The sequence below is a fragment of the Schistocerca serialis genome, chromosome 10 (genome assembly GCF_023864345.2).
Source record: "Schistocerca serialis cubense isolate TAMUIC-IGC-003099 chromosome 10, iqSchSeri2.2, whole genome shotgun sequence".
Lineage (NCBI taxonomy): Eukaryota > Metazoa > Arthropoda > Insecta > Orthoptera > Acrididae > Schistocerca > Schistocerca serialis.
Window position 1 is genome coordinate 194,491,309 of NC_064647.1, and position 23,948 is coordinate 194,515,256.

Consider the following 23,948-nt stretch of genomic DNA (forward strand, 5'->3'; position numbering starts at 1 on the left):
TATAAAACCTTCAAACGTCATGGAAAGGTACACAGAGGAAGCTTCTTTAAAGATCTAGAGAAGACAATAGATTATTACTGAATATCAAGAAAGGTTCCTACAACAGATCTAGAGTGATGTCTTACATGCCCTACTCAAACCCTGATAGTATAGTGAGACAAGTCAGGAATCCATTATCAGTTAGAGTTTATGATGCAGGAGGAGTTCCAACTCTAATTAATCCCATTTTTAGTACTCCTGCACCCAGGGTAAAGAAAACCAGAAAGGATCACTATTATAGGTTGGTTGGAATATCCTCAACATCTTTCCTAAAATTAATTGAGATTTTGGAGGATCAAGAATTCAGGTGGGATAGAACATTACCAGCAATAACCCTAGCAGAAGGAGAAGGCAGTTTAGTCCAATTGCTATTAGCTTATAATGTGAAGGTTGTCTATTACAATTCTCTTGTTGATAGTAGTAAATTCATCCCTCATCGGGTTGCATCTTTCAGCCCCACTAGTTTAATAGGGAAGACATCTGGAGTCAGATGGCTTGACATATGTGCAAGGACTGGAGGTGACTTAACTGATGATGGAGAATTGAGTGTTATGTTAAGAAACCTGCCCACAGAAAATGCTGGGATTGTATCATGTGATGCAGAGTCCACTCATTCCTTCTCGCTCAATGCCGCTCGTGATATATTCAACGCTTGGCTTATCATATGTTATAAATAGAACCCGGATTTTAATGACAAGTCATTTTTTTATGAACTATAGGGTGAATTTTAGAACAATTTATACACAAATCTAGGCATTTTAGTGTCGAAGAATGTATTTTGATTGTGCATATAAAGTCATATTTCAACAAATTTTAGTAATAGTTTATATTGAAGCTAACTTTTAATATAATAGGTCATATTTCCGTCAACTTTTGCCAAAAATGCGTATACCGTTTTTCTCGTATCTTACGGGACACACGAATACGAAAATGAATATGTTGCTCACGAGACAATATTTATGAAAGATAAACATACAAATTAGTACACAGCTTTATTTCTTAGGGCTGTAGCAGAAAATCGGTGTACCACAAAAGTCGTTTCGCGAACATAAAACGTTGCGCAGAGTCGACAATACGCTCTCAGAGCCAACAAAGGCGGCTTCTGCCGTAATAATCATCGCAGTCGCACAGGTGTTCCCACTAACCAGTTTGAATTCAGCCTTTGCCTTGTTCAACATGCCTAAAGCAAATTGCTCCGGCAGCGTGAAGTAGCGAGGATATGTTCGAGAATTTGGAGAGAAGTTCTTGAGTATGGATGGGAAAATATTATTTTGTAAACTGTGTGAAGTTAAAGTTAGTGCAGAAAAGCGCTTTAATGTGCAACAACACTGTAATACCGCTAAACACAGCAGCTGTATGAAACGAAGTGCTGAAAATAACAGCAGGCAAACGCTGTTATTTGAACAGACAGAGCAATCGTCAACCGTGCCATCATTCTGCAAGGATTTGTGTGAGATGATGGTGTCCTGCAACATCCCATTGGAAAAGCTGAAGAATCCACGCTTCAGACTGTTCTTGGAGAAGTACACAACACATCCAGTTCCAGATGAATCTACACTGAGAAAGAACTATTTATCCGTATGCTACTATGACGTGCTCAACAAAATACGAATTACTATTGCTGAGCAAAAGATCTGTCTGTCGATAGATGAACTACGGATATTAGTGGGCGATATATTGCAAATATTGTTGTTGGTGTTCTAAAAGTTGATGGCCCTGGAGATATGTTCCTACTAACGTGTTAAGTTCTCGACAGAGTAAACAATTCGACGATTGCTACTTTGTTTGACAACTCTCTCAAGCTGCTGTGGCCGGATGGTGTGAAAAGAGACAACGTTATGCTGCTCGTAACAGATGGTGCTTCATACATGGCTAAAGCAGCCAAAGGGCATCAGATTCTCTACCCCAGTATGGTGTACGCCACTTGCATTGCACATGCGTTGCACAGAGTTGCTGAAGAGGTGCGATCAAATTACCCTGACGTGGACAAATTAATTTCCTGTGGCAAGAAAATCTATGTGAAGGCTGCGCTACAGGTGCAGAAATTCAAGGAACAAGCACCTTCAACGCCCCTCCCACCTAAACCTGTTCTTACACGATGGGGTTCTTGGCTTAATGCTGCTGAGTATTACTGCACCAACTAAAGACAATCTTCTGTGAGCTTGATAGCGATGAATCAAGTGCTAACAAAATCGTGAAATAAGTTTTTACAGATACATTGTCCCCAAACTTGGCATACATCAACGCCAATTTTTCAGTGATATCAAAAGCCATCAAACGACTGGAAGCTGTTGGCACTCAGCTATGTAAGGCCCTGAGTATTGTGCAACATGTGCAGAGTGAGTTGGGTCGAGCTCGTGGTCATGTGGTGGACAAAGTGAAAACCAAATTGCACAGTGTTCTCCAACGGAATTCTGGATATTCTACACTGTGCAAAATTAGTGACAGTCTTTCAGGGAATGCCGCAACATTTGAAGATACTGAAACAAAGCTAACTCCAGTGATCTGGCTGCCTTGAAATACGCTCCAGTGATGTCTTGTGAAGTGGAGCTTTTCCAGGTACAAAACTATCCTCAGCGACAACTGTAGATCTTTGACAATGGAAAACCTGAAAATGCACCTTGTGACTCAGTGCAACTTTGCAGATACTGAAGATTGACATATGGTATTAAATAATGTGAAACGCTTTCAATACTATGTAGAAATAAAAACATTGTTTTATTGTTTCGATGGATGATCTTTTCACTGTACTTTGTGTTTAGAAAATAAAACATTCAGACATTCAGAAAATAGGTGCAAATTAGCCACAAACCCTACAGAAAGAAAGAGCTATACTTACAATATCTTGAGAAGTGAATTTTGTATTACTTTATGGTGAATAAAAAATTAAATAAACCAACAAGAATGCTTTGAATAAACTTCTATTACGTCATATTTTATTTTTAAGGTCATATTTATGTAAGTTTTAGGTCATAAATGCTTGCATATTTCTCTGTTTTTTAGATAATTAAAATCCGGGCCCTAGTTATAAATCAAGGGCATAAGCTGGTATCTTTAAGACATTTAGCAGCAATGTGAAATTACTTGGTTTATTTATGGCTGCTGCTAACCTGGTATTTTATAATGTAAAATATGTGGTTCCAACATTCTCATCTCATGAGGGATATGAGGTATACTTAGTTTGCTGGGGAAATACATACAAACAGAAAAAAAAATTGCACGAAGAATACGAGACTGGAATAGAATGAAGAACCGATAGAGGTACTCAAAGTACTCCCCGCCTCACACTATCAGGTGGCTTGCGGAGTATGGATGTAGCTGTAGAATAACCACTCATGACTTCTTATGTCCTACCAGTAGTTCTGCTAGCTCAGCGTGTGTGCAGGGAATTAAAAAGAATGGGAAATAATGGTCGAGATGCTTCTGCTAAGCTCAACACTTGTGTAGTCAATGCTAAGCGACGTTTGAGGTGACCTGAAGAGCGATGCTGCAGGATAGTGGACGACTGGAAACGAGTGATCTTGACTGATTAATCACAGTCTACGCTATTTCAATCCAATGGAAGTGTTTACTTTTGACGAATGGTACCTGGAGAACGTTACCTGCCATCGTGTGTGGCGTCAAAAGCGAAGCACAGGAGAGGTGGTGTTATGGTATTGGTGTGTTTCCAGTGGTTTGGTTGTGTTCCCCTCATAGTGATCTGTCAGGCAGCAGTTTGTGGATAATAACATTCCTGAAATGGACTGGCCTGTCCGAGTCCCTACCTGAACCCAACGGAATACATTTAGGATGAATTAGAACGTTGACCTTGCTTCAGACCCCAGTGACCAACATCACTACCTTCTCTCGTCTCGGTTCTTGAGGAAGAATGGGCTGCCATTCCTCCAGACATTCAGACACCATAATGAAAGTGTCCCCAGCAGAGTCCAAGATGTCAGCAATGTCAAGGATGAATGCATCTCTAATTTGTATCCACTAATAGCTGTCCACATATCTTTGATCAGATAGTATACAATTTCCCAATAAATAGAGTCCCAGCACTCTACAGTTGGCCCCATCCTTAAGAACCTTGGCTTTTATCAACATACCGCACCTACCTTTCATCTCCAAACTCTTCATGTCTTTCAATGTAATTTTATACTTCTAGACCATGAAGACATCCCTGAAATCTACCCCTTCTTCCAGACATAGCGTACCATACCCACCACATCCCAAATGAAGGCTTCAACCCAGCTTTTCCTTGCTGAGATGCCATTCCATTCATCTTTTAATACCTGTGCTAGGCCTGTTAGTTCCTTCCTACTCATATATCGCATGTGCGTTTCCATATAAAATCCTCTGCAACACTTCCAACATCGCAGTCCCTGCCCACCCCATTACTCCACCTCCCCTATGAGAAGAACGTAAATCACATCACCATCATTGCGTTGTAAATGCCACCTAGTTTACTTTCTCATTTTTTATATTCCAACTGTAAAATTTTATAACCCAGAGGCTAAACAAGCCAGCCCAGTAAATAACTACTAAATGAAAAGAATTAACTACTGGGCAGAAAGCTGCCCTACTGCAGTTCAAGAGTGCCCTCCATGCCGGCCGAAGTGGCCGTGCGGTTCTAGGCGCTGGAGTCTGGAACCGCGAGACCGCAACGGTCGCAGGTTCGAATCCTGCCTCGGGCATGGATGTGTGTGATGTCCTTAGGTTAGTTAGGTTTAACTAGTTCTAAGTTCTAGGGGACTAATGACCTCAGAAGTTGAGTCCCATAGTGCTCAGAGCCATTTGAGCCAAGTGCCCTCCATGCACTGGCGAAGAGGCGTATTGATTTGTCACAAGCGATCATCTAATTTCTAATTTGTGGTACTTGTCACAGCTATTGTATTCTGAATAGGTATACTGAGACGCTGCAATTTTCGTTTTTACCTCTTAACTGCATAGCGCTCTACTACCACACAACAAATGACTAAACTGGATGGAGCGACTTCACTCACTGCGTAGCAATCAAGCACCTGTGTGTGGGAATTGTTCAGTGACTGAGCCATTTAAAACCTGGTGATACTGGCTGTACACGAAGGCCACCAGATTAATCAACCTGCGATTCCCCCACTCCCCAACCCCACCCCTCCCACCTCAGGGCAGTCTTAACAGCTTGATCGGCGCTTATGGGTGAAGGGCGATGTACAAACTAAAACAATTAATTAAAGGATAAATAGACGGTACCTCAGCTCAGATGGTAAGTGGAGAATAGGGAAATTCAGTGGTAGGACAAACGTACAGGGATTAGCCATCTGCATGATCTAATTGTAAAACAACGAAAATTTTTTAATAACTGCCAAGTCGAAATAGCAAAATTTCTGTCAATAAAAAGTTTTAATTGGATTTCGTTAGGTTGTATTAGGTTTTTTGGAGTTATCCCTTATTTGTGTCACCTTGTTGCTCTAGTATAACGAAAAAACATAATTGTAGTTCATTTGCAACTTTGAAGGCTACATGGAGTTTTGCATTCCTTCTCTTTGTAAAGCGAAGGAAGGGAGGAAGGAATGAAGGTTACAGTCTAGCGCCCCGTCAACAACGAGATCGTTAGAGAGGGAATGCGAGCTCAGACTGGAAGAAGATGGGCAGGGGAATCGGCTGTCTCCTTTTCAGAGGAACCATCCAAGCGATGTGGGAATCTCGTGGGAAACCTAAATCTGAAAGGCGGACTGGTGAGTCGAACTCTGGTCCTCGCAAATGGGAATATGCAGCCTTTGAAAGAGTTCAATTGTTTCGTCGGGGCCATCACCTGCTACAGTTATGGAACAGCTACTGCGGTATCTGTCACTGCTTAGTTTAAGGGAACTGTTAGTGGGTGTTTAAGGACGTTTGTAAAATTTTTTTCGCTGTAGGTGTGGCGTACGAAAGAGAATGGTTCCAGAATGTTTAATTCCTTAATTGTCTAAACTTGGCAGCGGCTAATCCTGTTGACATATAAGTTTTGGGTTCGATTTTTGATCTTCGTTCTGGTGGAACAGCCTGGAACTGGGTCTTTTCAGCCTGGTATAGCCAACTGTGAAGTTGGTGAACTGAGTTGAAACGAAAGGAAAAGAATACCAAGTCACATGGAAAATCTGCAAATCGTTCTGATTCAGTACACTCGTGCCCTATTCATTTTCCACTGGCGGTATTTCACTTGAGAACCCAGCCTAGTTGTCTGCATGGTCTTTTCGGCCACCTGTCAAATAGACTAACGAAGCGGTCACAATTAGGAAAATTCTACGTGGTCACATAATTCATTCGCTGTGCCTCCTGACAACTCTACGTGGAAATGTCTCTAGACTCTTCTTCGTGTGTTGCTAGAAAGCCTACAGTCCGTGGCAGGTTGGCGAATGTCCAGTCTGGCGTCGGACGACCTGCAGTGACTGGAGAGTCCTGGACTGCAGCCTACCACGGCCTCCAGACGGGACCCTCCTCGGCTTCCAGCGCTCCAGCGGCGTCCATGGCCGCCTCCGCGGGCTCAGGGGACAGCCTGGCAGCCGCCGTGCCGACCGAGCAGTCGACGGGCTGGTCGTCGTCGTCGTCAGCTTCGTCCACCCTGCGAACAACGACTGGGATTGAGCGAAAGGGTCACCATCTGCTACACAGATCAGTAGCGTTCCGTTTTGGTGCGAATAGTTAAATAGAGTAGGAACAATTAACTAGATATGTTGTTTGGATATAAAGTAGTGTCAACACTGTTATAATTAACACCAGACTATATTGACAGACGTTCACCATGTTAGATACCCTCAATATAATCACTCCGTATCTTGATCATCTTTCCCCATGTCCGCCCCGGTAGCTGAGTGGTCAGCGTGACAGACTGTCAAACCTAAGGGCCCGGGTTCGATTCCCGGCTGGGTCGGAAATTTTCTCCGCTCAGAGACTGGGTGTTGTGTTGTCCTAATCATCATCATTTCATCCCCATCGACGCGCAGGTCGCCGAAGTGGCGTCAAATCGAAAGACCTGCACCAGGCGAACGGTCTACCCGACGGGAGGCCCTAGCCACACGACATTTCCATTTTTATCTTTCCCCATGCAGGTGGAGGTGTTGTGCACTATCAGTGTGCCCATCTCTGTCGATGTTTCGCAAGGACTACCCTCCGACATAGATGATGTCGTCTCCTCTGTTATAGCACATGCCACAAAGAGCTTTCTCCATTTTGACGACTAAGTCGTAACCGCACAGACCCTCATGTATGCAGTTCGTTGTGTGTCATCGTAAACTGTCATGAAGGATGATGAGATACAGTACAGTAGGGACATAGGGAGCTCAATTATGATATTGTCTCTCAGTGGGCCTCCCAAATGGGGCTTATCTGGAATGACATCCCTGTGATCCCAAACCCGCTCCAACTGCATGGCACTTCAGTCTTGCTCCATGCATGTTGTTCGTGTTTACTAAACATACTATTGTGGCACTTGAACTGGCCTCCCGCATTTTGAGACAGTTTGCACTGCAACTGACTCAAACACAGTCGTTGACCTTCGCTGTATTACTTTGGCTGACCTACTGCTATCAGCTACAGACAGCACACATGCCACTGGATGCACATCCTTTATTTTACGGCAGTGTTTCCACTACTTTTTATCCAACCCCAGTATTTACGAAATACGAGTTCATTTTCAAGTTATAAAATCTCCCATTTTTTTCTCAGGTCTCGAAACAAGTAGATATACGTGATTTGTTTTGAAATGCGCATGCATTCGTTGTGAATGCATGACAGGGATGCAAGCACTGTATGGCACACAGAACTCTAGTGGCAGCAGCGAGAGTGACGACTGTTTTTTTTTTTTTTACTGACAATGACAACGTTTTCATTATAAGAACAGCCTCTAATAATTCCTTTACTCCATTTGTATGGTGTGGTAACAATTGATATTTATCGCGAGTAGAGTGACATGTGTGGTGACGGTGTCATGGATGTGTGTAATGTATGATCATGGATATGACAGTTCAAAGAAGACAGAACGACATTTGGTGACAAACTGAGACAATCTAGGCCTTGCACCAGCTGGTCTGATGGCATGATCGAGCAAGTGGAGAAGGTCGTTTGGAGGATCGCATAATGAGTATGGAACACATCGTCTCCAAAGTTGGCATTTCCGTCGGATCTGTGCACACACTCCTGCATGAGGACCTGAAAATGCAAAATCGTCCTCCGGGTGGGTGCCACGAATACTGATGGATGACTACAAGACTACACATGTGGCATATTGGCATGCAATGTTGACCCATGATGACACCATGAATGGACTTTCTTCTCATTGATTGTGAAATGCCGGCTTTATGTCACACTCTTATTATGTATGTCCAAGGAAACATGCAGTAGTACTGGGACCCAATAGACTATTATTACAAGGTGATTCGTGAGCTGTCATTGCATGTCCCATCTCCACACAGTTATGGTGAAGTCAATTGTGTTAAGGCACACATTATCACTCTCACATGTCACAGGATGGAGGATCCACCTATAAGGGTCATATGCTTGGTAGGTATGACCGGGAAACCTCCATCAGTGAACATGGGATATGTGAAAAACGATAAGTTCGCCAAACTGATTAATGCAGTCCATACTGCAGATGTATGGCATCTGACATCAGAAGAGATGTAGTTTCAGCATTTCTGGGCGGATTTCGTCGGCTGTTCACTGGTGCTTGCACAGATACTGTGTTGGGGGAGGATACCGTGTGACCAATATGGGTGGGACTGAATCAGATGAACGAAGGACTGCTCCTGAAACCGATTACGGAAGATGAAATATTGGGGGCACTCAAAAAAGGGTCAGCAAACAAATCGCCTTGACTGAACGGCTTACATTTAGAATTTTATCAGACTTTTACAAACCTCATCATCCCTGAATGGCTAACAATGTACAGTAAGAAAAAAGGCTGGAAGTCATGCTTAAAGTGATTATAAAATCTTTGCATGACTGATGGTGACACAGTTCACGACCGACCAGTGTTGTCACACAATATTTCCCCTGACCAAACATGCGTTGGAGTACATAGCAACGTACAACTGGCACTCAGTGGCCACAGAGACATTATCCCACTGGTTACCACCTGGCTGTAGACTTTGATCAAGCTTTTGACTGGATTAATCAGAACTTCCTAACATTGGTCATGTGCCACATGGCGTTTCCACCCGTTTTTATCCAGATCATTATGAAATGCTATGGGATGTGGTCCCCAAAATGATAGTGAACGCCTGAGATGGGGAACCTATTCTGATTATGAGTGCAATAAAGCAAGGCTGCCTGCTATCAATGGTCCTCTCTGTGGTAACGCTTGAACCACTCATGAACAGGCTGAGGCAGGTGCTCACTGGCATGGAGATGAGGAATAACTCATCAGTCGAGCTGTTCCTCATGCAGTTGACAGAGGAAGGTCCTCTAATTCAATCACACAGTATGGAGTCGTGGCGAAAGTGTTCTGAATACAGCGAAATCTGGGATAATGCCCATTTCACAAGGACTGGATGGGGACCTTGGCCCTTTACGAGTGGTGCAAATGTTAAGGTGCCTGGGGATTCCATTCACCCGTGATCTGCAAAGGACTACCATGGCGAGTTATAGGCACCTGCTCCAGATTATTCACGTTCGGGTGCGAGATAATTCCTTACAAGTGCTGGGCGTGATACAATTAATGCAATATTTCAACATACATGTTTTGTCATGGCTGCCACATATTGCACAGTTATTTCAACTGCCGTCGGGAACTGTGGATCACCAGGTGGCAATCTTCGGATATTTTGACAGCTGCAGGATGATACTCAAGGTCTGTTATGCCACTCTAACCCTCGGCACATGGGACAGTGGTCTTGGTCTTACATATGTCCACCTTAAGGCTTCAGCCCTGTTCATGTGGGCGATGTTCAGAATATGGTACCGTCAGACACATGCGATAACCTCGGCACTGACTGACGAGTTAATGCCATGCTCTCAAGTATCGCCTGCTCCAGTCGCTGTCACTTACTTGTATTGCAACGTTTCTTGGAGACTGTAGCTATGTCTGCCATGGGCCGCCGCTGTTCAGAGGACCGACAGTGCGAGATATTTATCGCCCCTTAATGCAGTATCACGACAAGAACGTGATGGTACAGCGATATCCAATGAGAGCCTGGCCCACCCTCTGGCGTTGTGTGTACCCACCGTACTTGAGCTTGGCGGCTCGATCTTCGTGGTATGTTCTCCTTAATCACAAGCACCTGACATGGGCCTGACTGCACGTCATAAACATGGCTGATTCGTCTCTTTGCACATGTTGCAGGACGATGGACACAGATGAACACTGTCTGGTGTGCAGAAAAGCGATGGAAGTGTGGACTCTGATGTATTGTATAATAGCCTTCCTTCGCTATACCACTTAGACAGAGACCACATTGGTGGTAATTCTCTATCAGGATATGACATACTTCACTTGACAAAAAAATCCGTGCAATCAATTGGATGTCAGGGATAGTGGTGACTTGCATATATGATGGCAATGGACTGTAGATGCTGTAATACGAACACTACGACAAGACACAGCGCTGAACGAAATGTGGAACACATTATGCCAATTTCTTGATAAGATCCTCCCAACAGATGGGGCGTGTCAGCTCCGAGAAGTTTTACTGAGTAGTCAGTTTGGATTGGAGACTGGTGTAAAGGTACTCACTGTTCTGTTGTGTAATTGCACTGTTGATGCTTTGTTCACCCTCTGTTCTTCCTAAGTACCTCAAAAATTCTCTGTGGGATTGACTTTGTTAGGGTTTGTTGTTCTTTCAGTGAAATTGTCGCCCACTCTTCTCATACCACACTTTTAAGCTCACAACCGGCCTCAAATTCTCTTCCGTTGCGGTAAACACTCCTTGCAAGCATTCAGCTACGGTTTGCCAAGGTGTTCATATCCAGGCTACGTGCAGGCCAGGGCAAGACATCGATGTCTTTATCTTCAAACCACTTTTTGGTTGCAGCAGAAACATGCACAGATGCATTATATCGTTGAAACATTAGAGCTCTGTTCCCTAAGTCATCATATATTCTAATCAGTTCTCTCCCTAACATCTTAGTGTACATGTTAAGAGTTCTTTGTCGTGATCATCCGAGCAATACGTGATTTGCCTTTGGCGCAGAAAGCTGCCCAAATCATAGCACTTCCACCACCAAAATTTCTTCTCATTCTTACCTGCTGTTATGTTCTCACATAATGCCAATAATATTGAAATCCATCCCGCCCATCTAAATTGAACTTCTCATCACTGAAGATAGCTTTATCCCATTCTGAAGTCCAGCAAACCTCAGTAGAGCCCATTTATATTTCGGTCTTAGAGCAGGTTGCTGCAGTAGGTTCTCGAAAGCAAGATGTTTGTCATTTGACAAAATTTGTCGTACACGTCTAATAGCTGCCGCTAACTGGAAATCCTCAACAAGTTGAAAAGAATAACGGATTGTGACTCCTGGCTTTGCGTAATAGTAATCGTTCGATGCCTCAAATAATTTTTTGATTAGACTGTCCATACCGTGCGCCAAATCTAACGAAATTATAGATCACTGTGTTTGTATGGATCAACTTCTTGGTGATTTCACAATTAAAGAGTCTCATTTCCTTGTACACACCAATTTTTGTTTTTTTTATCACATGATAACTGTTTTCCATGTGGTATTATCACAATCGGTCACTTACGGTGTCTATTGCCCATCTGCAGTAAGGACACGTATGCACACGCTAACACCACACAGAGCCGACTGACTGCCTTTATACCGAGTTTCTTCCTCTACCACTTGAATTGTTCATGTCTTGTTATACTGTGTACTACTGACATCAAATGAAATACCATTTGAATGCATTTGTCAGTACACTGGATCTCATACTCTTGCACATATACTGTACTCACAATTATTCCAGCTGAAATTGTTAGTTTTACTGTAAACATCGAGGACTTTACATTGATTTCCGCTACTGCATGCAATGTTACAGGAGGCCTCTGGACAGTCTGTCCTTCCCTACAGCACAGGTCGAAGATGGTTTAAATTGTTGAATGAGGAGACATAATCAACTGCCTTTACTGCATAAAACACTGCTGCTGTCACATTGAGAGAACATCGACGAATAATATTACCAACACTTTCTCAAATTGTGAAAATTTCACTGGGTAGCACCCAAAAATTGGTGACTGAAAATTTTCACTGGAGGCTCGTTCCTGTGTGGTGGGCTCCATGGCGTGTACTGAATATCTTTCAAAAATCTTTGTGGAGTACGTTCTTCACCCTCCCTATTGTCTGGATTTAGCCCCGAATAACTTGTTCTAGGCTCTACTCTGAGGGAACACCTTCAGCGGAGACATTTTCCACATCGAAAACAGTAGTGATCGCTGCAGAGGCGATTCTGAAGGACCTTCCGAAAATGGTTACCAGCATATCTTTGCAGACAGGGACAAGTGCGTCACATCCAAAGGAGACTATCTGGAGAATGATCATCAGAATTATGGGCATGAGCAAAGGTACATTGTAAAAAAAATTATGATCATTCTCTACTGAACAGTTATTGTATATCCAACAAAGAGTTGAGGACGCTGGATGTAGTTGGATGCAACTGCTACACCAAACGGAAAATAAAATGAAGTGATTGTATGGCATTTTTGGCCAGGAGACCCAATCTGGAGCTGTCCAGGTGCTTAGTGCAGGTCTTTTTATTCGGCACCACATCGACGGCTTGCGCATCGACGATGATGGAATGATGATGACAACGCACCCAATCCTTGAGCAGATAAAATCTCCAAACCAGTCAGGAGATCGACATGGATCATCCATATGTCAATCAGCTGAGCGCTCGACTATGGAGGTGGACAATGAGACAAATGAGTCGGCACAGGACAGGAATTCGTGGTGGGGCATATTGAACCAGACTGAAGAGGCTGATAGGAAAGAAAACTGGAAGATATTCTCCTGTTGTGCAGTCTGAATATGATGTGAGACGTTACATTCAGAGCAGCAGATCGGGGGACAAGAGTTGCCATTACCTGGAGGACTGTGCAAGGACTTCCAGTGAGCCAGGTCCAGTGACAAAAGAGGTTGCAGAGGAGGAATGTGTGATGGGCTGCATCAGTGACATGAGATGTAACACTTAGGACAGCATGTCGGAGGCCAGGGGTTGCCATTACCTAAAGGACTGCCTGAGGACTTCCAGAGAACTGGGCCAGCAACGAATGAGTTGCCGGAGGAGAGGAACTTGTGGCAGGCCACATCGAACTGGTGAGGACGTTAATGGGGAAAAACTGGAAGATAATCTGGTATTCTGCAATCTGGATATGACGAGAGACGTTACATGTAGGACAGTGCCTCGGGGGCCAGAAGTCGTAGTTACCTGGAGGAGTGCATGAGGACTTCCAGCAAGCCAGGCCCAGTGACAAAAGAGTTGGCAGAATGGAAGAATGTGTGGTGGGCCGCATCAATGACGTGAGACGTTACATTTAGGACAGCAGGTCGGTGGTCAGGGGTCGCCATTACCTGAAGGACTGCCTGAGGACTTCCAGACAGCTGGGCCAGCAACGAACGAGTTGCCAGAGGAGAGGAACTCGTAGTGGGCCGCATCGATCTAATGGAAGACTGATGGGAGAAAAACTGGGACGGAATCTCGTGTTCTGCAGTCTGGACATGAAGTGAGACGTTACATTAAGGACAGCAAGTCAGAGGCCGAGGGTCGCCGTTACCTGGAGGACTGCCTGAGGACTTCCAGCGAGCTCAGCCAGCAGCGAACGAGTTGGCAGAAGAGAGGAATTTGTGGCACGCCACATCGAACTGGTCAGGACAGTAATGAGGAAAAACTGGAAGAGAATCTGGTATTCTGCAATCAGGATATGACGAGAGACATTACATGTAGGACAGTGCCTCAGGGGCCAGGAGTTGTAGTTACCTGGAGGACTGCGTGAGGACTTTTGGAGTGCCGGACCAAGTGACGAACGCATTGTCAGATGAGAGAAACTTGTAGTGGGCCACATTGAACTAGTAGGAAGACTGATGGAAGAAAAACTGGGACGGAATCTCGTGTTCTGCAGTCTGGATATGAAGCGAGACGTTACATTAAGGACGGCAGGGTCGCCATTACCTGGAGGATTGCGTGAGGACTTCGGGAGAGCCGGGCCCAGCGACCGGGGGCGACGGTGGTGCGACAGAGGCGGCGCGGGAATCCGGCCGGCCTCCAAAGACCACAGAGCCCGGGGGCGACGGCAGGGGCGGCGCGGCGGCCGCGGACGATTTGGGCGGCACGGGGGTGGAGGGCCCGGCGGCGGCGGCAGCGGAGGCGGCGGCCGCTGCGGCGGCGGCTGCGGCAGCGTCCCAGGCGGAGGCGGGCCGCGGAGCGAACAGCGCCGGCGACAGCTGCGGCGGCGGGGGCGGCACGCCGTGGTGCAGGTGGTGGCCCAGCGCCTGCATGTGGGAGGCGGCGGCGGCGGCGGCGGCGGCCAGCTGCACGTAGTGCGACGGTAGCAGGAACACCAGCTGGCCGTCCGGCAGCCGCGACGGAATCACCTGCTGCTGCACAAGCCAGCCGACACTCCCGCTGTGGTGCACCTCCTCGAACTACCAGATCAGTTCCTACTTGCTAATATGGCTCACCGCTCAGTGCAAGCTTGTACACAAGTCAAAAAAACTATCCCATCATTCCAATGCTAGGTGCAGGTGTGTCAGTTTTGTAACTGTCCCTCTACTGATCGGAATGTCACCCGTGCTGTTGTTTGTAATGACATGCAAAGTTACTGTTATCGCTACCTGTGGATATGACGCCACACTCGAATGGATTGCACCATTTCAAATGAAAATAAAGCATCAGTAGGGCCAGATTGCAGACGTCTTTGGAAGAGTAGATTGAACATCCATTACGCCACTAAGGACAATCCTGACACATGATCGGATCAACATTACGTGCAGAAGGCTTGTCAACTGAGGAAGTTGTTCAATGGGTGCTTGGATTGTGGATAGTTTGGGGGAAGAGACCAAACGGCGAGGTCATCGGTCTCATCGGACTAGGAAAGGAAGTCGGCCGTGCCCTTTCAAAGGAACCATCCCGGCATTTGCCTGGAGTGATTTAGGGAAATCACGGAAAACCTAAATCAGGATGGCCGGACGCGGGATTGAACCGTCGTCCTCCCGAATGCGAGTCCAGTGTGCTAACCACTGCGCCACCTCGCTCGGTAATGGGTGCACTGGAGTGTAAGTGATGAGGTGTGGACATGGAATTGGTTCCAACTGACAGGCAGTGTTGAAGACTTAACACCCCCCAGGGAACCATTTTCGAGAGGTGCTCAGGATGATCGATATCTACAACTTTTGTGTCAAAGAAACTGTCAGTTGAGTGCCCCAGAATCAAATCCAGTGATCACAGAGGCTACATGACGTCGTATATCGTCTCAAGCTTTTACAGGACGAGTGCATGATGCGAATCTTCATTCCCAACAAACGTGACGGGCACCACATCGTACACCACAACACCATGTTACATATGGGCAAGAAATCGTGCAGAATGGACATTCCAGGACTGGCGTTGGGTATAGTTTAGACTCTCGGACTGTTTATAGCTTGATAATCGCAAAGAAACACAACAGCCTGGCAATTTCCAACACCTCCAACACTGTGTCCCACAAGTGGAACAAGGTGGTGTTGTGATGTTCTGTGGTGACATGACATGGGGCCACTGCACACTGCTTGTGATGGTTGAGGGCAAACTCACTGCTCTGCAGTGCTGGGACAAGATTCAACAGCAAATAGTGCCACCATATTGCCAACATTTTGGTGAAAACTTCAGCTTCATGAATGATAGCCCATGTGCTCATCGTGTTGTTCTTCTGAAGACGTTCCTTCAGAATGCAAGGCTCACCAGACTGGAGTGGCTTCCCTGTACCATGGACATGAACCCTATCGAACATGTGTGGGATCGATTGATATGAACTGTGTTTGGACGTCGACAACGACCATGCACATCATGCTACTGAAGAGTGGGACAGTTTACACCAGGGCTGAATTGATGGTCTCATCCCTGGTGTATGCCACGACGGGTTCACGCCTGCATCCGAGCATCTGGACATTCCACCATTTACTGACGTTTCTCAGGAGTTCCGAGAAATACCTGCATGGAACTGTTGGGTTTTTTCATTGGTAATCTGAACGCATTTCAAACGCATGTATACGCTTACCTCAGAGCCAATTTTAGTGTCTGAGGCACGTGTTTCGAAATAAAGGGGAGAACCAAAATTTTTGTACATGTCTGTATACATTGTCTGTCAAAAAAGTTCCAAGCCCCATTTTATTCGTGACGTCAGTGTTGCAACTTAGGGTGGCGCCTTGAACAAACAACTGTAAACAACAGATGTGTAGTCAATTAGTCAATTGTGAGCAGGCAGTGTTAAGTAGGGTTCATGTGGATGTAGTGTACACACAAATTACAATGCAGCAATATGTCTAAATCGCGTGTTCGATAAATTCTCCAGATCATTCTGAAGAAGAGAAAAGTATGTGCAAAATTTGTTCCACATACCTTGCCTCCAGAACAGAGAAGACGATGCGTGTATGCCTGTCACGGTGTGATTGAAATGCAAAATGTGCGCGATTCTCTTGTAGAAAAATCATCAGACCTGTCGAGGTTTTGTTTAACAATACGAAACTGCTGCGGATTTTATCAGCGCAGCATTTCACATGAAGGGTTAAGGCTTCGATGACGTAGTCGATATTCGAGGCAATGTGACGCGCGAGTTGAATAATATCCCAGTGAAGGACTCTTCTGACAGTTACACATGGCTGTATGAAAATTTTATGCGACGGATTAAACTCCTCCCAAACAGGCCAGGGAGGCCCAACGGCACCGACCGGCCGCCGTGTCATCCTCAGCCCACAGGCGTCACTGGATGCGGATATGGAGGGGCTTGTGGTCAGCACACCGCTCTCCCGGCAGTATGTCAGTTTACGAGACCGCAGCCGCTACATCTCAGTCAAGCAGCTCCTCAGTTTGCCTCACAAGGGCTCAGTACACCCCGCTTGCCAACAGCGCTCGGCAGACCGGATGGTCACCCATCCAAGTTCTAGCCCAGCCCGACAGCGGTGATCTGACGGGAACCGGTGTTACCACTGCCGCAAGGCATTACAACTGCCATTATAACATTTTTCTATTCTTTTTTTAAATTCCCATCTCGAAACTTCTTGTACTGACGTCGTTTGAGGGTCACTCCAAAATAAATGCACAATATTTTTGTAAACATCTCGTTTTTCCCATACTTTTGATATTTTTACAGTATATTGACAAGCTGTTGAGAAGCTAAATGTAATTTTTTGACGTAATCTTCATCCACTTCAATCGCCTTACGCCACTGTGAAACTAACAAGGGGAGGTCTCGAGCGGTGGGATCGACTTTTCGAAACAATCTATGCTGTGTTTGTTTGCACAGAAATATTTGTTTTGCAAATAAAAAATGCGTTCTCTTGCTGCAAGAGAAGGAGTTTGTATTTCCAAAGGAAATACATGTATATTGTATTACAGGTGAAGGTCCCAAGTATCACATCCCGCAACCATTCACCATAATAGGCCCTCATTTACGCGTTATCGATGGAAAAAAAATTGGAATTTTGCGTGATGCTCTGAAGATTTAAAAATGATAGATCGTTTGCATAGCGTAATACTGATGCACGAAGAATGTTATTCGAGAGGTTGTTGGTTCGAATTTTCGTCAGGCACTTTCAAACTCTTTATTTTTTAATCTTCACCCAAATGACTTTGATCATTTTTTACTCAATTAACGGATTTAAATGTGATTATTTTATTTCTATTCTTCTATCGCCGGCCGGAGTGGCCGAGCGGTTCAAGGCGCAACAGTCTGGAGCCGCGCGACCGCTACGGTCTCAGGTTCGAATCCTGCCTCGGGCATGGATGTGTGTGATGTCCTTAGGTTAGTTAGGTTTAAGTAGTTCTAAGTTTTAGGGGAATGATGACCTCAGAAGTCCCATAGTGCTCAGAGCCATTTGAACCATTTTCTTCAATCACTTCATTTTAATCGCTATATTAACTTTTCCAATTGCTTCCTCTCAATCTTTTTTCCAGTTGGAATGTTTGTACATATGAATTTAGTTTTTTCATTTATCTACAATAATATTTAAATATTCGAAAATGCCAATCTAAAAACTGAAAACCCAACAGACGAAATAATATATATGCAATGGGGTCAAAAATGTAGTTGTGGACACAAAATGTACATTCTCTGGGATGGTAATCATCATACAAACATTTAAGACATAAATTTTTATTGCTGTAATAATAAAGAAATGCAGATGAAGATTTAAACGAAAGAAGGGATTCTTAATAAAATGAAATCCAACCAAAATGAGGAACAGATATAATGAACGCAATAAGATACGCGAAAATACAGGATGATGAAACGGGAGAAATTAAATCGACGTTAATACATGGAAATATTTAAAATCACATGCACTATGGTTCCAGGTGGAAAAAGAATTGTAGGAAGACAAAATGAAAGCAACTGAAAAATTTAAAACGGTAAAGAAAATGATCAAAGAACAGAAATAAAAAATTACATTTAAATCCATTAATTGAATAAAAACAAAGATCAAAGTCCTTTCGGTAAAGGTTAAAAAATAAAAAATTGCGCCTGACTACATTCGAACCCCTACCCTCTCGCATGTGAGGCTTGACCTGAGACCATTGCGTACGCGACCAGTTTCTGTGGAATTTCTAGTTTGAAGCTCAGAGCACTACGCAAAATTCCAAATTTTCTCCTCTATTATTCGCAAATGAGTGGCTGCCAGGGTGAATGGCTCCAGAGTATCACAACGGGGACCTTAAACTGCATCACCATGTAGATGGTTTCCAAAAGGGGGACCCACCACTGGGGACCTCTCCTTGTAATAATTGTACAGGACAGAAGTGAACACCAGCACATCTGAGCGAGGGCCTAAGAGTCTTCACATGGAATCTTCATCTTCAAATCTCAATCCATCAGTTTACTGAAGAGTTTTACCGAAGAGCATGTCATTCTCAATGGAGAGAAGTCTTCCGAAGTAAGAGTGATTTCGGGAGTGCCGCAGGCGACTGTCGTAGTACCGTTGCTATTCACAATATACATAAATGACCTTGTGGATAACATCGGAAGTTCACTGAGGCTTTTTGCGGATGATGCTGTAGTATATCGAAAGGTTGTAACAATGGAAAATTGTAGTGAAATGCAGGGGGATCTGCAACGAATTGACGCATGGTGCAGGGAATGGCAATTGAATCTCAATGTAGACAAGTGTAATGTGCTGCGAATACATAGAAAGAAAGATCCTTTATCATTTAGCTACACTATAGCAGGTCAACAACTGAAAGCAGTTAATTCCATAAATTATCTGGGAGTAGGCATTGGGAGTGATTTAAATTGGAATGATGATATAAAGTTGATCGTCGGTAAAGCAGATGCCAGACTGAGATTCCTTGGAAGAATCCTAAGGAAATGCAATCCGAAAACAAAGGAAGTAAGTTACAGTACACTTGTTCGCCCACTGCTTGAATATTGCTCAACAATCTACATCTACATCTATACTCCGCGAGCCACCTTACGGTGTGTGGCGGAGGGTACTTATTGTACCACTATCTGATCCCCCCTTCCCTGTTCCATTCACGAATTGTGCGTGGGAAGAACGACTGCTTGTAAGTCTCCGTATTTGCTCTAATTTCTCGGATCTTTTCGTTGTGATCATTACGCGAGATATATGTGGGCGGTAGTAATATGTTGCCCATCTCTTCCCGGAATGTGCTCTCTCGTAATTTCGATAATAAACCTCTCCGTATTGCGTAACGCCTTTCTTGAAGTGTCCGCCACTGGAGCTTGTTCAGCATCTCCGTAACGCTCTCGCGCTGACTAAATGTCCCCATGACGAATCGCGCTGCTTTTCGCTGGATCATGTCTATCTCTTCTATTAATCCAACCTGATAAGGGTCCCATACTGATGAGCAATACTCAAGAATCGGACGAACAAGCGTTTTGTAAGCTACTTCTTTCGTCGATGAGTCACATTTTCTTAGAATTCTTCCTATGAATCTCAACCTGGCGCCTGCTTTTCCCACTATTTGTTTTATGTGATCATTCCACTTCAGATCGCTCCGGATAGTAACTCCTAAGTATTTTACGGTCGTTACCGCTTCCAATGATTTACCACCTATGGCATAATCGTACTGGAATGGATTTCTGCCCCTATGTATGCGCATTATATTACATTTATCTACGTTTAGGGAAAGCTGCCAGCTGTCGCACCATGCATTAATCCTCTGCAGGTCCTCCTGGAGTACGTACGAGTCTTCTGATGTTGCTACTTTCTTGTAGACAACCGTGTCATCTGCAAATAGCCTCACGGAGCTACCGATGTTGTCAACTAAGTCATTTATGTATATTGTAAACAATAAAGGTCCTATCACGCTTCCCTGCGGTACTCCCGAAATTACCTCCACATCTGCAGATTTTGAACCGTTAAGAATGACATGTTGTGTTCTTTCTTCTAGGAAATCCTGAATCCAATCACAAACCTGGTCCGATATTCCGTAAGCTCGTATTTTTTTCACTAAACGTAAGTGCGGAACCGTATCAAATGCCTTCCTGAAGTCCAGGAATACGGCATCAATCTGCTCGCCAGTGTCTACGGCACTGTGAATTTCTTGGGCAAATAGGGCGAGCTGAGTTTCACATGATCTCTGTTTGCGGAATCCATGTTGGTTATGATGAAGGAGATTTGTATTATCTAAGAACGTCATAATACGAGAACACAAAACATGTTCCATTATTCTACAACAGATTGACGTAAGCGAAATAGGCCTATAATTATTCGCATCTGATTTATGACCCTTCTTGAAAATGGGAACGACCTGCGCTTTCTTCCAGTCGCTAGGTACTTTACGTTCTTCCAGCGATCTACGATAAATTGCTGATAGAAAGGGGGCAAGTTCTTTAGCATAATCACTGTAGAATCTTAAGGGTGGGATCCCTGCCAGATAGGGTTGATAGAAGAGATAGAGAAGATCCAACGGGGAACAGCGCGCTTCGTTACAGGATCATTTAGTAATCGCGAAAGCGTTACGGAGATGATAGATAAACTCTCCAGTGGAAGACTCTGCAAGAGAGACGCTCAGTAGCTCGGCACGGGCTTTTGTTGAAGTTTCCAGAACATACCTTCACCGAGGAGTCAAGCAGTATATTGCTCCCTCCTACGTATATCTCACGAAGAGACCATGAGGATAAAATCAGAGAGATTAGAGCCCACACACCGACAATCCTTCTTTCCACGAACAATACGAGACTGGAATAGAAGGGAGAACCGATAGAGGTACTCAAAGTACCCTCCGCGACACACCGTCAGGTGGCTTGCGGAGTATGGAAGCAGACGTAGATGTAGAAGAGATGGTAATCCCACGGCGCCAAATGAGTGCAACAGGGTGAGTGTTTTTGTCCATTGCTTCTTTGCGGGTATTCGTTAACATTCTCAGAACCCAAACTTTTTTCAGCTTGCACTGTCTCAATATTCTGCACACACTCTCGCCTTTTATTTCCACTCGGACTGACACATGTTTCACTTACACGCATTTGACAGCCAAAACCAGATATGTGAATATGCCGCGTATTGTGAGGAGTCTGTGGAGTGGTCGGTCTTGATAACCTACTTGCGCACCTACTGTCCGTACTGCGACAAGCAGCACGTGGAAGAATGTAAATTAAGGAGGATGAGTAGAAAAAACATACACGTAACATTCGGGTAAACCATTGCTAGTGTCCTGCGTAACACAGCCACGTCGTTTAAATATCTGTGGGTAACACTGCAACGTAATATGAAATGCATCGAGCATGTGAGTACTGTGGTAAGAACGGTGAACTGTCGACTTCGGTTTATTAGGAAAATTTTTAAGAAAGTGTGGTTCACCAGTAAAGGAGACCGCGAAAGAACTTGCCCCCCTTCTAACAGCCGTGTACCGCAAGTCTCTAGAAGAACCGAGGGTTCCAAATGATTGGAAAAGAGCACAGATAGTCCCAGTCTTCAAGAAGGGTCGTCGAGCAGATGCGCAAAACTATAGACCTATATCTCTGACGTCGATCTGTTGTAGAATTTTAGAACATGTTTTTTGCGCGAGTATCATGTCGTTTTTGGAAACCCAGAATCTACTATGTAGGAATCAACGTGGATTCCGGAAACAGCGATCGTGTGAGACCCAACTCGCTTTATTTGTTCATGAGACCCAGAAAATATTAGATACAGGCTCCCAGGTAGATGCTATTTTTCTTGACTTCCGAAAGGCGTTCGATACAGTTCCGCATTGTCGCCTGATAAACAAAGTAAGAGCCCACGGAATATCAGACCAGCTGTGTGGCTGGATTGAAGAGTTTTTAGCAAACAGAACACAGCATGTTGTTGTCAATGGAGAGACGTCTACAGACGAAAAAGTAACCTCTGGCGTGCCACAGGGGAGTGTTATGGGACCATTGCTTTTCACAATATACACTCCAGGAAATTGAAATAAGAACACCGTGAATTCATTGTCCAAGGAAGGGGAAACTTTATTGACACATTCCTGGGGTCAGATACATCACATGATCACACTGACAGAACCACAGGCACATAGACACAGGCAACAGAGCATGCACAATGTCGGCACTAGTACAGTGTATATCCACCTTTCGCAGCAATGCAGGCTGCTATTCTCCCATGGAGACGATCGTAGAGATGCTGGATATAGTCCTGTGGAACGGCTTGCCATGCCATTTCCACCTGGCGCCTCAGTTGGACCAGCTTTCGTGCTGGACGTGCAGACCGCGTGAGACGACGTTTCATCCAGTCCCAAACATGCTCAATGGGGGACAGATCCGGAGATCTTGCTGGCCAGGGTAGTTGACTTACACCTTCTAGAGCACGTTGGGTGGCACGGGATACATGCGGACGTGCATTGTCCTGTTGGAACAGCAAGTTCCCTTGCCGGTCTAGGAATGGTAGAACGATGGGTTCGATGACGGTTTGGATGTACCTTGCACTATTCAGTGTCCCCTCGACGATCACCAGTGGTGTACGGCCAGTGTAGGAGATCGCTCCCCACACCATGATGCCGGGTGTTGGCCCTGTGTGCCTCGGTCGTATGCAGTCCTGATTGTGGCGCTCACCTGCACGGCGCCAAACACGCATACGACCATCATTGGCACCAAGGCAGAAGCGACTCTCATCGCTGAAGACGACACGTCTCCATTCGTCCCTCCATTCACGCCTGTCGCGACACCACTGGAGGCGGGCTGCACGATGTTGGGGCGTGAGCGGAAGACGGCCTAACGGTGTGCGGGACCGTAGCCCAGCTTCATGGAGACGGTTGCGAATGGTCCTCGCCGATACCCCAGGAGCAACAGTGTCCCTAATTTGCTGGGAAGTGGCGGTGCGGTCCCCTACGGCACTGCGTAGGATCCTACGGTCTTGGCGTGCATCCGTGCGTCGCTGCGGTCCGGTCGCAGGTCGACGGGCACGTGCACCTTCCGCCGACCACTGGCGACAACATCGATGTACTGTGGAGACCTCACGCCCCACATGTTGAGCAATTCGGCGGTACGTCCACCCGGCCTCCCGCATGCCCACTATACACCCTCGCTCAAAGTCCGTCAACTGCACATACGGTTCACGTCCACGCTGTCGCGGCATGCTACCAGTGTTAAAGACTGCGATGGAGCTCCGTATGCCACGGCAAACTGGCTGACACTGACGGCGGCGGTGCACATTAAAGACTGCGATGGAGCTCCGTATGCCACGGCAAACTGGCTGACACTGACGGCGGCGGCGGCGGTGCACAAATGCTGCGCAGCTAGCGCCATTCGACGGCCAATACCGCGGTTCCTGGTGTGTCCGCTGTGCCGTGCGTG

General features: G+C 45.3%; 1 protein-coding gene across 1 annotated transcript in view; it reads right to left on the minus strand.

Annotated features, from left to right (window-relative positions):
- Window positions 1–6,453: 6,453 nt before the first annotated feature.
- LOC126424676 (transcription factor HES-1-like) overlaps window positions 6,454–23,948 on the minus strand; it is a 416,528-nt gene continuing 399,033 nt past the window's right edge. Inside the window, exons 6-8 of the mRNA XM_050087405.1 lie at window positions 14,476–14,562; window positions 13,056–13,132; window positions 6,454–6,604 (exon numbers count right to left, since the gene is read on the minus strand). Of these exons, the coding sequence (XP_049943362.1) occupies window positions 6,454–6,604; window positions 13,056–13,132; window positions 14,476–14,562 (315 nt within the window). The remainder of the gene's footprint in view (window positions 6,605–13,055; window positions 13,133–14,475; window positions 14,563–23,948) is intronic.